Source organism: Aspergillus brasiliensis (genome assembly GCF_001889945.1).
Source record: "Aspergillus brasiliensis CBS 101740 unplaced genomic scaffold ASPBRscaffold_8, whole genome shotgun sequence".
Classification (NCBI taxonomy): domain Eukaryota; kingdom Fungi; phylum Ascomycota; class Eurotiomycetes; order Eurotiales; family Aspergillaceae; genus Aspergillus; species Aspergillus brasiliensis.
The window spans coordinates 1,367,313-1,382,201 of NW_027137449.1; the positions used below are offsets into that span (position 1 = coordinate 1,367,313).

A 14,889-nucleotide genomic window follows, 5' to 3' on the forward strand; every position below is an offset into this window, starting at 1 on the left:
ATCAATGATCTGGCATCTCCGGGTTAAGCACCAGTTCCATTGATCCACTCTGGCTCGAGCCGTGAGGATGAGATGATCATTTGGGAAACTTGGGCTGTGCCGAGCCTGGTCTATTTGATGGATCGGACCTCTCCACCTCTCTCCTTCCCCCCCGTTCTCCGTCACTCATCCGCCATCCGCTCATTCTTTTTGGGTCCTCGGTGAACACTCACCACCTTCCCACCCCCGCTGCTGCTAGTGCACACCGAAACAGCAAGTCCGGAGCGCTTACATTTTTGCCTCTCCGTTTTTTCCTATATCTGGGCCTTGTTCTCCCTCTGCCGTCTTTTGTTTCCCTTCAGTTTCACTGATCCATAACTCCCCCCAGCCCATCAACATGCCTATCTCCAAGATCCACGCCCGCTCCGTCTACGACTCCCGCGGTAACCCCACCGTCGAGGTTGACGTTGTCACCGAGACTGGTCTTCACCGTGCCATTGTCCCCTCTGGTGCTTCCACTGGTCAGTAGTCCACACGCAAACAAGGACCTTGTTGTCCCCTAGCTCTCTATATGCGACAGGCTAACATTCCAAATTCAGGCCAGCACGAGGCTCACGAGCTCCGCGATGGTGACAAGACCAAGTGGGGTGGCAAGGGTAAGCTCAGAGCATCCTTCTCCGCCTATTTGGTCATCAATACATCCAGCTGACATCAACTGCTTGAATTCAGGTGTCCTGAAGGCCGTCCAGAACGTCAACGAGACCATTGCCCCCGCCGTCATCAAGGAGAACCTCGATGTTAAGGACCAGTCCAAGGTTGATGAGTTCCTCAACAAGCTTGATGGCACTGCCAACAAGTCCAACCTCGGTGCCAACGCCATCCTTGGTGTCAGTCTGGCCATCGCCAAGGCCGGTGCTGCTGAGAAGGGCATCCCTCTCTACGCTCACATCTCCGACCTTGCTGGCACCAAGAAGCCCTACGTCCTCCCCGTTCCCTTCCAGAACGTCCTGAACGGTGGTTCCCACGCTGGTGGCCGCCTGGCATTCCAGGAGTTCATGATCGTCCCCAAGTAAGTTACCCGTCACCATGGCCGCCTTAAAAGTAGAGGTTTGTTTTACTGACAAAAAAAACGTGAAGCACTGCCTCTTCCTTCTCTGAGGGTCTCCGCCAGGGTGCTGAGGTCTACCAGAAGCTCAAGGCTCTTGCCAAGAAGAAGTACGGCCAGTCCGCTGGCAACGTTGGTGACGAGGGTGGTGTCGCCCCCGACATCCAGACTGCCGAGGAGGCTCTTGACCTGATCACCGAGTCCATCGAGCAGGCCGGTTACACCGGCAAGATCAGCATTGCCATGGACGTTGCCTCCAGCGAGTTCTACAAGGCCGACGTCAAGAAGTACGACCTTGACTTCAAGAACCCCGAGAGCGACTCCTCCAAGTGGCTCACCTACGAGCAGCTGGCCGACCTCTACAAGTCCCTTGCCAGCAAGTACCCCATTGTTAGCATTGAGGACCCCTTCGCTGAGGACGACTGGGAGGCATGGAGCTACTTCTACAAGACCTCTGACTTCCAGATTGTTGGGTATGTACTTCTCGATACAGACGTTTTCTTGCGTAGGGATTATGTGGCTAACTGAATCTTGTATAGTGATGACTTGACTGTCACCAACCCCCTACGTATCAAGAAGGCCATTGAGCTCAAGTCCTGCAACGCTCTCCTGCTCAAGGTCAACCAGATCGGTACCCTGACCGAGTCTATCCAGGCTGCCAAGGACTCCTACGCTGACAACTGGGGCGTCATGGTGTCCCACCGCTCCGGTGAGACTGAGGATGTCACCATTGCCGACATTGCTGTCGGTCTCCGCTCTGGCCAGATCAAGACCGGTGCTCCTGCCCGTTCCGAGCGTCTGGCTAAGTTGAACCAGATCCTCCGTATCGAGGAGGAGCTCGGTGAAAACGCCATCTACGCCGGTGAGAAGTTCCGCACCGCCGTTAACTTGTAAATGCAGCCATTTTCCCCGGTATAATGTCACCCGTGCAAGGCCCTAGCGGTCCCCACTAGCCCTTTCCAAGCGGCTGCTTTGAAACAGCTTCGTTGGATGGAACTAGGCGGCGAAAACATCAGAGATGATTAAGATTTATGATGACGAATTCAAAGGCCAAATAATTGAATTTAGTGGCACATAATGAAAAAAATTCTTTTCACCTTCAATCTAGAGACTTTTCTTTGTTTCCCCCCAAAGTTCATATTGTAGTTAAGAGTAGGTCCCCGCGAGGAATGAGGATTGGGCATCACGGCCATCCCGCCTGCACGTGACCGCGCCGCATGCCCCACGGGATCAGCCACTCGATCGTTCAAACAAATTCCCTCCTCCAGCAGTACCTCGTCAACGACACCAGTGCCTCTGCCTGAGTCTTACGCTTATCACCGGCTTTACTGCCAGCCACGCAACTCACTTTTCAGCTTGTCATTTTCGCCCCAAACTTGACGACTTTTGCCCGCCATGGCTCCTTCAAAGTGGGGTAAGTCCTCTTTTGGATTTTTTGTGGCCCTCGCCCGCGATAGGAACAATACATTGCGGGACAACTCAAACGCATATCAGCCACGATTACTGACGGCTTCTTTAGATGACGAAGAGGAGAGTGTCTCTCCCCCTCCTGTTGCTCCTCGCCGTAAGTTCGACGATGAGGAAGAGGAAGACGTAAGTTTTTGCCGCCTCTTGCCCTCCTTTTCAACATGCCTCTCAATTTGCCCCGCGCTGTACTGTCTCAGCTTCACCCGTTATAACAATCAAACACTCCTCACCCACCTATTCGCTTCTAATCTGACTGAATGGATTAGGTCCTCGACTCCTGGGATGCCGCCGAAGATTCTGAAGTAGAGCGCGAGAAGGCCGCCAAGGCAGCGGAGGCCAAGGCCAAGGCCGAAGCCGAAGCGGCCGCCAACAAGAAGAGCAAGGCTCAGCGGATACAAGAAAAGAAGGCCCAGCGGAAGGCAGATGCCGATGCTGAGGATTCGGATGACAGCGATGAGGACGAGGCCGAGCGGAGAGCTCGTCTCCGCAAGACGGAGAAGGACGCTGACCTTAAGCACGCCGAGGACCTCTTTGGCGACATCGACCTGAACCGTATGCGCAACCGCAGCGCCCCCAAGGCTGTTGTCATCAGTGACACGGCCGACCCGACCCAGGCCGTCGATCTGTCGGCTATGCCTCTCTTCAAGCCCGCCACCAAGGACCAGTTCACCCGCGTCACTACCACCCTTATCCCTCTGTTGACGACTCAGTCGAAGAAGCCCCAGTATGCTCTGTGGGCCCAGGACTTCGTCAAGCAGCTCGTCAAGGACCTGCCCAGCGGTGATGTCAAGAAGATCGCTTCCTCGCTGACCACCCTCAGCAACGAGAAGATGAAGGAGGAGCGTGCCGCCGATAAGGGTAACAAGAAGACCAAGGCGGCCAAGACCAAGGTCTCCCTGGTCACCTCTAGAGAGAACAGGATTGAGACCAACTCTTATGATGACGATGGGTTGGATGACGATGACTTCATGTGATTTGTTTGTTATTTAGATTTTATATTTCTTTTTACCTTTCTTCCTTTTTTACTACCACCACCACCACCGACACCCTTGACTGACTTGCTTTATTTGCTTCTGATTTCTCAAATTCTTTACCCTCCAATTATCCACTGCATCTTTACTAGACCGGCCTTTGTCCCGACATGCATATTAAAGCCATGTCCATCCGGCGACATCTTTTTGTATATCCGTCATAAAATGTCCTTTTCCCTCTTCCATTTTTCGCTATTCTTTCTACGTTTGGTTTAGAAAGCATGGCTACCTCTCGTACATATTCGTCGGTAGCATATATGTTTCTAACTAGTATAGAAATTGCCACAAGTTGTTCACTTGCTACCAATTACCCGTGGCTTCTATAGGATAAACTGTCCAAAGCCTGGGGGTAGACTTACTGACTCAATGAAGTACCCAAGAGGTGGTGAGGTCTATGTTCTGTACAGCCAGTGGGGGTTGGGCAATTGTGTATGGCTGTTTATATATTCATCACGATAACGCCGAAGACTACAAAAGCAGCAGTATCGAGTCACGGCCCATGAAGTCCACGTAATTCTAGCAGTCAGAAGATAATGAATCCATCCCTGCTACGGACTAGATCTTCTTGGGATTGAGAGAACTGGTTACTTTGATTTGAGATATTGTAAAGCTTAAGGCTCTTAACACGTACGAGCGAAAACAGCAGGGGGAAATCGGGAAAAGGGGCGTGGGGGTGAATAAAAAAGTTGAAATAAGACACTGTATCTTGCTGGGGGTGAATAAAGAGAGAATAAAAGAGAGGTAAATTCCACTCAGCCCCTTTTCTTCGCTCTCCAAATATCAAACTCCGCCGGCCGACCCACAGGATCCCGAACAAGTGGAAGATATGTGCCGGTCCAGACCCTTCGCACAGCTAAAGAACACCTTCATAAGCGGTTCCGGGTAGTATTCGCATACCTGAACTGGCACGTCGGGGACAACTGTTTTTGATACACAAGAACACATACCACCCCTCTAGGACTCAGGGGCAGCAGGCTTGGCCTCCTCACCCTTGTCCTCGGGAGCGGCGGCGGTCTCCTCCTCGGGCTTGTCTTCCTTGGGGGCAGCGCCCTCGGCCTCGTTGCCATCCGAAGAGGTCCACAGAGTAAGGTTGTCACGCAGGAGCTGCATGATCAGGGTGCTGTCACGGTAGCTCTCCTCCGAAAGCGAGTCGAGCTCCGCAATGGCGTCATCGAACGCCTGCTTGGCAAGGTGGCAGGCACGATCGGGGGAGTTCAGGATCTCGTAGTAAAAGACGGAGAAGTTCAGGGCGAGACCAAGGCGGATGGGGTGGGTGGGAGTAAGGTCAGTCTGGGCGACATCGGTAGCATTCTGTCACGATCGTTAGTGCGAGTCCTCCAAAATAGCACGCGACCTGAAAAACCCACCTTGTAAGCCTCATGGGCGGCGGTGGCAGCGACCTTGCGCTTGTTGCCAGAGGCAAACTCAGCGAGGTAGCGGTGGTAGTCACCCTTCCTACAGTTCGTACAAGAGTCAGCCCCTGCCCTTATATATCTGCCAGTAGACATGTGCTCTCTGGGAAACCCAGACTCACATCTTGTAATAGAAGACCTTGGACTCGCCAGTCTCGGCCTTGGGGATAAGAGACTCATCCAGGACATCGAGGACATCCTGGCAGACCTTCTCGAGCTCGGTCTCGATCTTCTGGCGGTAATCACGGATGATCGAAACGTGCTGCTCGGAGCCCTTGGACTCCTCCTTCTGCTCAATGGAGGAGATGATACGCCACGAGGCACGGCGGGTACCGACCACGTTCTTATAAGCAACGGAAAGAAGGTTACGCTCATCGACGGAAAGCTCGCCTCCAATCTGATGCGGGGTCAGCTTGACCCACGGGTAAAAGGGGGTTACTGGGGCAAAAAAAAAGGGGGGTGGCTTCTCGTCAGAGGGAGGTAAGGGGGTCATACGTTGGCGACTTCCTGCACAATAGTTAGCGATTATGCTTGTTGAGAGCCCAGGGGCTGACAGGCGGCTACTGACCTTCATGTACGTGACCATCTCTATAGGCGGTAGGGATCAGCATGTGAAGCCAACATGGCAGAGCAGTAAACAGGCGTCTTACCATCGTAGCGCTCAGCCTGCTCGCAGAGCCGGGCGAGGAACGTCTTGCTGCAGAAGGGTGAAGTGTCAGTGTTGCTGTTGTCGGTCACTGGTCGAGACGGGTCTGGATCCTTACTTCTCACGCTGCAAGTAAAGGGGGGAAACAGTTAGCTGAGTCCAGACTAATCGCGACGCAACGACTGAGAGAGTAGAAGAGAATTCCCAGACATAGGAATTCATGCGGTCAGGGATTTAAATGGCTGCAACTGGACGGACACCAGGCGAAGCCGCCAGAGCAGAGAGAGAGAGAGGGGTCAGGCTGAGGGGGTGGAATAACATACCTCAGAAGTCATAGTAGGCGATTTGATGGAGATAAGGGGATTAGGAAAGACGGTGGTTGGTTTGGTAGACGGTGGAAAGGAGAGAGTAGAGGTGCAGGATACCGAAGTAGAGCACGAGACAACGGAGAATGGGATGAAAAGAAGATGGGAATCACGAGAGGTTTGGCAGATGTGATCCTCCAGCAACGAGTGATGGACGGTGAAGGTGACGACCAGCCAGCTTTAGCGAGAAGCGGGCGCCTCGCCTGTTTGCGATGTTTGCTCTTGCAGCCTCAGGCAGCGTCATGGTGAGTCAGCAGTAAGTCTCCTGCTGGTCACCTGCTTCCGCCGGTCACTGGACCCTGACGTAATCGAGCAATAACCCATCCGCGGTCCAAAGCCAACTAAGCAATTAATGGGTTAGTGACTCCCTAGTTGAGCGGTCGCTCCCATTATTAGTGAAAAGACTCCCCAATTATGCGGCATAGCAAACAGCCCAACAACCCCAAATGGAGAGTATAACTATGTCGAACGAAAATAGTAAGAATATTGTAGTATAGAAGCCGTGGATAGGGGTAATTCTTCAGAAACCCATAGCTGAAATCGACTCAGGCAACCATGAATAAGTGACTGGATGCAAAAGTCGGGAATCACAGAGGGCGGCTAATGATAAACTACCAGTTCATGTTGGTAGATAGATCACACACATTTTCCCCTTGAGTTGACCACCAAGCGCCTCTGTTCATCAGGACCAGCATCCCTCTGGTCCCTGGTCTCTTTTAAACTGCCAAGTTTGTCCTATTCTGCCGGTTACTTTCTACCGCATAACCGGTGAAGATGTTATACGTCTCGCTTCTCCACCCTCAACGGGCGGTGGTACCCTGAGGTATGCTCCATATCTCCGACGATCGTCTATTCAGAACGCACGAGACAAGAAAAAAGATGTTGAGAACCCGGCAGATGACAAGTTCACCGGTTATTGCCCAATTAAAGAGAAACCCTTTTTTAGTTGTCCCTGTTAGGTTGACCGTGCTTTTGGCCATGCAGACTAAAAAGATCACTATGGGTTCCCTACTCCTAAATACACACATACACCCTTCCTGCGGAGATTACGCAGTACTTGCAACAACCGCCCAGACAAGCGGGCTGCTGAGTCAAAACATTGCAGTTTCAGAAGAGCCACCAATACAATACAACGTTGGATGGTATGAAATCATCCTCTGGAGCAGTGTGGACGGGCCCTCTGCCCTACAAGGCGCCTACAAGGGCCGGACTAGGCAAGCTGTCGCACCCTCTGGTGTGGATGGGTGGAAGATCGATGACTTGTTTGGGGCAGGTGCTCCGGGTCCGACACCATGGCGGAAAGCACGGAATCGAATCAAAATCTACGAGAGAAGAGAGGCCTCCACCAGTGTTATGCAGCACCTTCCAATCCGAGGAGGGAGACCCCGCTGAAAGAGCGCCAAATGAACCAGGATGACTGCGAATTGTATGGGACGAGCGGTTTAGTTCGAATCTTGGGGCTGCCCAGGAAGGCATCATCGTTTCGCAGTGGAGAGTGTACGGTATTGTTATGGCCGAGCGGTGGGTTTCTCGCTTGCAGAGAGAGAGAGACAAGTTGAGGGAGATAACGCCGAGAATGAAAATGGATACGTAGGAACTAGGATGATTATTTAAAACTATTAAGAAGGCTGTGCAATGTTGGGGGGAGAATGCGACCCTTTTTTTTTATTTTAATTTCTTTTCTTTTTTTTCTCCCTTTTTCCTAATTGATCACTACTTTCTTCAGCTTGGTTTCTTCATGAACTTGAGTGAAAACCAAACATAACAGACACACGGCTACAGAACCTTTGTAAGAATGAGTGTAAGCCAGTCGTAGAGACTACTAAACAGGCCAACTCCAACGCCCGGACTCGCAAAAGCACGGTCATGGCATGGTTCAGCCCTGTCGGTTTGGAACCGGCAATTCTGGCGCAGCGACGGGGGGGGACCAAATGGATCCAGACACCGCAATTGAAGAGAACACGTTGAGTGCCTGACAAAGCCGCCTCTGGTTCACGGTTCCCGAGCCCCCAGAGGCAAAATCCCTGGCCCATCATTCGGTTCTTGTATGGAATGGGACATTTATTTATAAGTCAAAAATCATCGTTTTTTTTGCCATCCTCTTACAAACCGCAGACCCAGAGGTCAGAAAAGTACACAGGTGTTCTTTTCTTTCCTTCCTCCCCTTCCCCAGGCTTGGCCGACGGTACGGAGTAGTATCTGGTATTGTCTTGCCCGGTAATATTAACAACGTACCAACTAACTATCTGGTGTGTCCGCTTTCCACTCCCCATCCTAATCTTACTAGTTATCTATTCCTACTCGGTGCTCTTCTAGATCCTTCCCGCTAGGGGACTAACCTCTCCGACTTGATTACAGTGCCACTCACTAGGTCCCAAGCTTCCGGCCACTTGGCGTTCATGTCTTGATCTGGGTTATATCCCCGATCTCTTCCTTCTTTTTCTCTCTCTTGTTGCTCCCGCTCCAGGCCACCTTGCGCTTTCTGGGAGTTCCAACATGGAGCACTCCTACCTTTATTCCCCAGCCGAAGTGCTGGACCATTTTGACGTCAAAGAGAGCTCTGGTCTGTCGCAACACCAGGTCTCTCAATCCAGGAAAAAGTATGGTCCTAATGGTATGTTCCAGCTTTCTTTCCCCGTGAGCAATGTCGCAGGCACTGATCCGGCCGTTCAAACCTTCCATAGCCCTTGCGGAAGAACCACCGACCCCTCTCTGGCAACTTGTGCTGGAACAATTCAAGGACCAACTGGTCCTGATCCTCCTGGGCTCCGCTGCTGTATCCTTCGTTCTGGCTCTTTTCGAAGAAGGGGATGACTGGTCCGCCTTCGTTGACCCCGTTGTGGTATGAGCTTGAAAGCCTCCCGAGTTTGGCGCGCCTCGACCCAAGACACTAACGACTTATGCTATTTCATAGATTTTGACGATTCTGATTCTCAATGCCGTGGTTGGTGTTACCCAGGAGAGCAATGCTGAGAAAGCTATTGCTGCTCTCCAGGAATACTCTGCAAATGAAGCCACCGTTGTCCGTGATGGCGTTACCAAGCGCGTCAAGGCTGAAGACCTGGTTCCCGGTGATATTATTGTTGTTGCAGTTGGAGACCGTATTCCAGCGGACTGCAGGCTACTGGCCGTCCACAGCAACAGCTTCCGAGTTGATCAAGCCATCCTGACCGGTGAGAGTGAGAGTGTGAGCAAGGATGTCCGCACTGTTCATGACAAGCAGGCTGTCAAGCAGGATCAAACCAACATGCTTTTCTCCGGTACCACCGTTGTCAATGGACACGCTACCGCCATTGTGGTCTTGACTGGTGGATCGACCGCAATTGGTGACATTCACGAGAGCATCACCTCCCAGATCTCGGAGCCAACCCCGCTGAAGCAGAAACTCGATGATTTCGGAGACATGCTGGCTAAAGTGATCACCGTCATTTGTATCCTGGTGTGGGTTATCAACATCGAGCATTTCAACGACCCTTCTCACGGAGGCTGGACTAAGGGAGCTATCTACTATCTCAAGATCGCAGTGTCTCTGGGCGTGGCTGCTATTCCCGAAGGTTTGGCTGTTGTCATCACCACCTGTCTCGCACTCGGTACTCGCAAGATGGCCCAGAAGAACGCAGTGGTCCGTTCGCTTCCCTCCGTGGAGACTCTCGGCAGCTGCAGTGTGATTTGCTCCGACAAGACCGGAACCTTGACCACCAACCAAATGAGCGCAGAAAAGATGGTGCATTTGAATGTGGCCGGCAACGGTGTTGAAGAGATTGATATCGAAGGCACCACTTTTGCGCCTGAAGGTAAAGTCACCCGCGATGGTAAGGAACTCCAGAACATTGCCGTGTCCTCGGCCACTGTTCGACAGATGGTGGAGGTTATGGCTCGCTGCAACAGTGCGACCTTGGCCCACGATGCGAAGAACGGCTCATTCTCCTGTATCGGTGAGCCTACTGAGGGTGCGCTGCGTGTTCTGGTCGAGAAGATTGGTACCGATGATGCCGCTACGAATGCGAAGCTATTTCGCCTCCCCGCCTCCCAGCGACTCCATGCTGCAAGCGCGCACTACGAAGCCCGTCTGCCCTTGAAGGCAACCTACGAATTCTCGCGTGACCGGAAGAGCATGTCTGTGCTCATTGGAAATGATAAGGAACAGAAGCTACTCGTCAAGGGCGCTCCCGAGTCTATCATGGAGCGGTGCTCTCATGTTCTTCTTGGAGCTGACGGAAAACGGGCGTCTCTCACCAAGTCCCATCTTGACCGGCTCGCTGCTGAAGTTGTGAGCTACGGTAGCCGCGGTCTTCGCGTGATGGCTCTGGCTAGTGTCGACGGTGTCGGCAACAATCCCCTACTTTACAACGCTCAATCAACACAGGACTACGCTAAGTTGGAACAAAACATGACTCTCATCGGACTTGTCGCTATGCTTGATCCTCCCCGCGTTGAGGTTGCGGCTTCCATCAGGAAATGCCACGAGGCTGGAATTCGGGTTATCGTCATTACCGGTGACAATCAGAACACCGCTGAATCGGTCTGCCGTCAGATTGGCGTCTTCCACGAGGGCGAGGATCTCAAGGGCAAGAGTCTTACTGGAAGGGAGTTTGACAGTCTTTCGGACGCTGAGAAACTTGAGGCTGTTAAGACTGTTTCGTTGTTTTCCCGCACTGAGCCTAGCCACAAGTCTAAGCTGGTCGATCTTCTCCAATCTCAAGGCCATGTGGTTGCCATGACTGGTGACGGTGTTAACGACGCCCCTGCGCTGAAGAAGTCGGATATTGGTGTGGCCATGGGAACCGGAACCGACGTTGCTAAGCTGGCTGCTGATATGGTTTTGGCCGACGACAATTTTGCCACCATTACCGTGGCTGTGGAAGAGGGACGTTCCATCTATAGCAACACTCAGCAGTTCATTCGCTACCTCATCTCTTCGAACATCGGCGAGGTGGTATCGATCTTCTTGACCGCCGCCTTGGGCATGCCTGAGGCCTTGATCCCCGTGCAACTTCTCTGGGTTAACCTTGTTACCGACGGCCTGCCTGCTACCGCGCTCTCTTTCAACCCCCCTGATCATGATGTGATGAGACGCGCACCCCGCAAACGCGATGAACCTCTGGTTGGCGGCTGGCTTCTGTTCAGATACTTGGTGATCGGTACTTATGTTGGTGCGGCTACTGTTTTCGGCTACGTTTGGTGGTTTGTGTACAACCCCGAAGGTCCCCAGATCTCCTTCTGGCAATTGGTAAGATATGCGTCATCCAGTCTGCTTGTAATTCCTCACGGCTTTGCTAATCCCTACGCAGTCTCACTTCCACAAGTGCTCCTCTCAGTTCCCTGAGATTGGATGCGAGATGTTCTCGAACGATATGTCCCGCGCGGCGTCTACTGTCTCTCTTTCGATCCTGGTCGTCATTGAGATGCTGAACGCCATGAACGCACTCTCGTCCAGCGAATCCCTTCTTACGTTCCCTCTCTGGAACAACATCATGCTGGTCGGTGCCATCATCCTTTCGATGGCATTGCACTTTGCGATCCTGTATGTTCCCTTCTTGCAGGGTTTGTTCTCGATCCTGCCCTTGGACTGGATGGAATGGAAGGCTGTTGTGGCCATTAGTGCCCCGGTTGTGTAAGTCAATTTATGAGACCCCCTCCCTCCCCGTTGGGAATGTTGCCTGGCTGACTGAGAAATTAGGCTCATCGATGAGGTTCTCAAGTTGGCGGAACGTCGTCTGTACAATAACATCCCGGCAAGATCCCCCGTCGAACAACAGAATGGAGGGGTGGGAAAGCCTAAGAGGGCGTAGATTTGAGCAACGACGTGATGACTCGAATATGAGGGGGTGCGTTGATGATAGATATAGATATCGGCCCTCCAGCCCTGTTATATTTTGGGTTTCTTCTGTTGGGTGGTTGATTACACATGTATGTAAACATGTTGGATGTCCTGATTGCATAAGAACAACGAAGAGACGATCTGTGTCTTGTATTTGAATTCTCCTTGATTGTAAGCTTGGACAGCGTATGAAAGTCGGGAGTAATTGACGGTCACGTTGTCTGGTCCCCGTGACATGGACAGGGGCCATGCAGTTGGATTGCCTCCAAAGGAAACAATCACTCGCATCCTTTCAAGATTCAGTTTGTGGAGACCCAGCAAATGTGATCTCAGCCGGGACTACTCAGTGACCTCCCATAAATCAATTATTCCCCTTGCTAGCAGGCAACAAGATCTGATTTCTGTTGCACATGCAGATGGACGTGCATGGCCAGTCTTGTCGGGACATTAGCCTAATTCCCCCAACTGCGGAGTCAAGGCAGCCAAAAGGATATAAGGTTGAAGGAGCAAATAGGAAAATTGGAAAGCCACCTTAACCTTTCTTTTCTTTTCACTAACAAGGTAAGTCAGAGCCAACAAATCATGTTCGCTAACAGTTCTCACTCACTCAGTAGAGACCAAATCAGTGCGGGGGAATCCGCCGAGAAGAAGTTCACGGCTGCTGCTGCTACCCGCCACCATCCATTGACCCTCGCGCTTTACGAGGAATGTCACCCTGAAATGGACGCAACTCGAGCAATTAAGCTGGCTTCTAACGGCTAAAGATTGGCTGCGCTACGCATCATGGGATGTCGGCCCGTTTCAACTCCTCACTGGCGGATTCTGACCGGTGATCCTTTCCAAGGATTGTCTGGATTTGTGGGGAAGAAGTCTGGGGATGGCGGTGCTCCTGCCCGTCTTCACGCTTGGCTGGGCCTACAAAGTCAGTTCTTAGTGAGAGGGGAATGAGGGGGACTTTTCTTCTTTCGAGAGAGTGTGTTTTCCTGGGTTGATGCCAAGGAACGGACTCACATGGGTAGCAAAGATGATGCCCTCATGCTGAACGAAGTAGTACATAAGGAGCCAGAGTGCCAATGTCTGGGGCTTTTTCTTGCGCTTGAACCCCTGCACGCATTGCTTGTCTCCCCATTAGTTCCACTGCTTCAGTTTCTTTCTTTACATACTTGACTACAGTCTGTTTCCTCTCATCTATCGTATTCTCCTTCCATCGTTGCCCTGGGCTCACTCCTCCCTCCCTCCCCAACAGAATGGGGTTTCTACACTTTCTCAAGACCCGGTCTGGGTTCCGAGTTGACAATAGCAGAACTACTTCTGCAGCTACCCTGACCTTACGCCAAAGTCTTTGGCCCTTGACCCTTGTTACTATACTCTTCTTTCTCTGGGTAAGTTATACCCCCGCCCAACCCTTACTAGATCAAGTCTATTAACCCAACTTGCCACTAGGGTTTTGCTTACGGCCTGCTCGACACACTCAATAAACATTTCCAGAATACTCTGCATATTACACGGACACGCTCTTCAGGTCTCCAAGCAGCCTACTTTGGGTCAGAGATTTGCTAGGCTTTGTACATGTCGCATTCAACTGATGATCATTAGTGCTTATCCACTTGCGTCCTTGGGATATGCAAACTACATACTCCGTCACTTCGGATACAAAACCGTCTTCATCTTCGGGCTGACTCTATATGGCATCGGTGCCCTCTGTATGTGGCCCGCAGGCTTACACCGATCGTTTGGCGGCTTCTGTGCAGCCACCTTCGTTATTGGCTCCGGCCTTGGATCGTTGGAGACCGCTGCCAATCCGTACCTTACGGGTTAGTCAACCCTCTCCCGCTGACCCCGTGAGAGAGTATAGCGAGGAATCTTGCTAATGATTGATTGACAATCAGTCTGTGGTCCACCAAAGTACGCTGAAATCCGAATCAATCTCGCCCAGGCGTTCAACGGCATCGGCACCTGCGTCGCACCAGCCCTAGCATCGTACGTCTTCTTCACGTCGACCGAGGATGACGTGAACGCCCTCAAACGAGTACAATGGGTGTATCTTGCCATTGGAATCTTTGTCTTCGTTCTCGCCGGCGTCTTCTTCATTTCCACCATCCCCGAAGTGACCGACCAAGACATGGCCTTTCAGGTAGCCGAAACGCACGTTGGCGAACAGGATAAGCCATTCTGGAAACAGTACAGACTATTTCACGCTACGTTGGCGCAGTTCACTTATACCGGCGCCCAAGGTACACGCAATCCCTTCACCCAGTACACCTTCCAACAATACTAACCCACTGCTTGCTCCATAGTCGCCATCGCAGGCTACTTCATCAACTACGTTGTTGAAACCTGGCCTGGGACCACCAGCGCCACAGGCTCCAAATACCTCGCCGGTGCACAAGGAGCATTTGCAATGGGACGGTTCCTCGGCGCGATCATCATGAGATTCGTCAAAGCCCGCTGGGTATTTCTAGCATATCTCTCACTTACCGTAGCATTCATCGCTGCATCCATAACCCAACGTGATCAAAAGGGCATAGGTACGTTTCCTTCCTCCGCCCCCTCACCTCCCATCCATCCATCCATCCATCAATCCATCCATTCAATTCAGACCAACAGAAAGACAGAAAGAAAAACAACACACTAATGTATTGATTATCTAGCAATGCTCTTCCTCACCCTCTTCTTCGAATCCGTCTGCTTCCCCACCATCGTGGCACTAGGTATCCGCGGCCTCGGCCGGCACTACAAGCGCGGCTCGGGCTTCATCGTCGGTGGGGTGTCCGGTGGTGCCGTGGTGCCTCCGATCTTGGGTCATGTAGCCGATATGCGGAATAGTACGGGGTTTGCGATGATCGTTCCTACCATGTTCATGGTTGTGGCATGGACGTATGCGATCGCGGTGAACTTTGTGCCGGCGTATCGTGATACGGTTGATAAGGTTGGGGAAAGTGATATTGGATTGAGAGATGAAGCTAGTGTGAGCCCGAAGGATGTTGAAAGTGGTGGTGGGTTGGCGGATATGGAGAAAGAGCAGGGAGAGGGGATTGCGAGGGAGGATTATACTAGGTGATT

General features: G+C 52.0%; 5 protein-coding genes across 5 annotated transcripts; 4 read left to right on the forward strand and 1 right to left on the reverse strand.

Annotated features, from left to right (window-relative positions):
- Positions 1-376: 376 nt before the first annotated feature.
- aspf22 (enolase acuN) lies at positions 377-1,978 on the forward strand (the record flags this gene model as incomplete). The annotated part of the gene is made up of 5 exons (XM_067618109.1): positions 377-500; positions 579-635; positions 709-1,048; positions 1,117-1,557; positions 1,624-1,978. The coding sequence occupies 5 exons, from the start codon at positions 377-379 to the stop codon at positions 1,976-1,978; spliced, it is 1,317 nt and encodes a 438-aa protein (XP_067478003.1).
- Positions 1,979-2,350: 372 nt separating this feature from the next.
- Positions 2,351-4,013, forward strand: ASPBRDRAFT_45001 (eukaryotic translation initiation factor 3 subunit J). The gene is made up of 3 exons (XM_067625310.1): positions 2,351-2,498; positions 2,604-2,677; positions 2,818-4,013. Exons 1-3 carry the CDS (start codon positions 2,480-2,482, stop codon positions 3,523-3,525), a joined length of 801 nt encoding a protein of 266 aa, XP_067478004.1. The 5' UTR covers positions 2,351-2,479; the 3' UTR covers positions 3,526-4,013.
- A 523-nt stretch (positions 4,014-4,536) lies between these two features.
- Positions 4,537-5,862, reverse strand: ASPBRDRAFT_197436 (14-3-3 adaptor artA-like protein; the record flags this gene model as incomplete). The annotated part of the gene is made up of 7 exons (XM_067621099.1): positions 4,537-4,893; positions 4,950-5,037; positions 5,117-5,391; positions 5,490-5,501; positions 5,563-5,582; positions 5,645-5,691; positions 5,759-5,862. The coding sequence occupies 7 exons, from the start codon at positions 5,860-5,862 to the stop codon at positions 4,537-4,539; spliced, it is 903 nt and encodes a 300-aa protein (XP_067478005.1).
- A 2,639-nt stretch (positions 5,863-8,501) lies between these two features.
- On the forward strand, positions 8,502-11,797 carry ASPBRDRAFT_128724 (calcium-transporting ATPase; the record flags this gene model as incomplete). Its single annotated transcript, XM_067618084.1, has 5 exons — positions 8,502-8,619; positions 8,690-8,847; positions 8,920-11,235; positions 11,297-11,619; positions 11,686-11,797. 5 exons carry the CDS (start codon positions 8,502-8,504, stop codon positions 11,795-11,797), a joined length of 3,027 nt encoding a protein of 1,008 aa, XP_067478006.1.
- Positions 11,798-13,073: 1,276 nt separating this feature from the next.
- ASPBRDRAFT_128986 (putative l-fucose permease) lies at positions 13,074-14,887 on the forward strand (the record flags this gene model as incomplete). Its single annotated transcript, XM_067618105.1, has 6 exons — positions 13,074-13,208; positions 13,270-13,370; positions 13,423-13,640; positions 13,716-14,060; positions 14,124-14,354; positions 14,478-14,887. 6 exons carry the CDS (start codon positions 13,074-13,076, stop codon positions 14,885-14,887), a joined length of 1,440 nt encoding a protein of 479 aa, XP_067478007.1.
- Positions 14,888-14,889: the final 2 nt, after the last annotated feature.

Bases quoted from the DNA above. Each gene is read 5' to 3' on its own strand.
- ASPBRDRAFT_45001 (XM_067625310.1), top strand. The intron at 2,678-2,817 runs GTAAGTTTTTGC...TGAATGGATTAG, and splicing joins ACGATGAGGAAGAGGAAGAC to GTCCTCGACTCCTGGGATGC.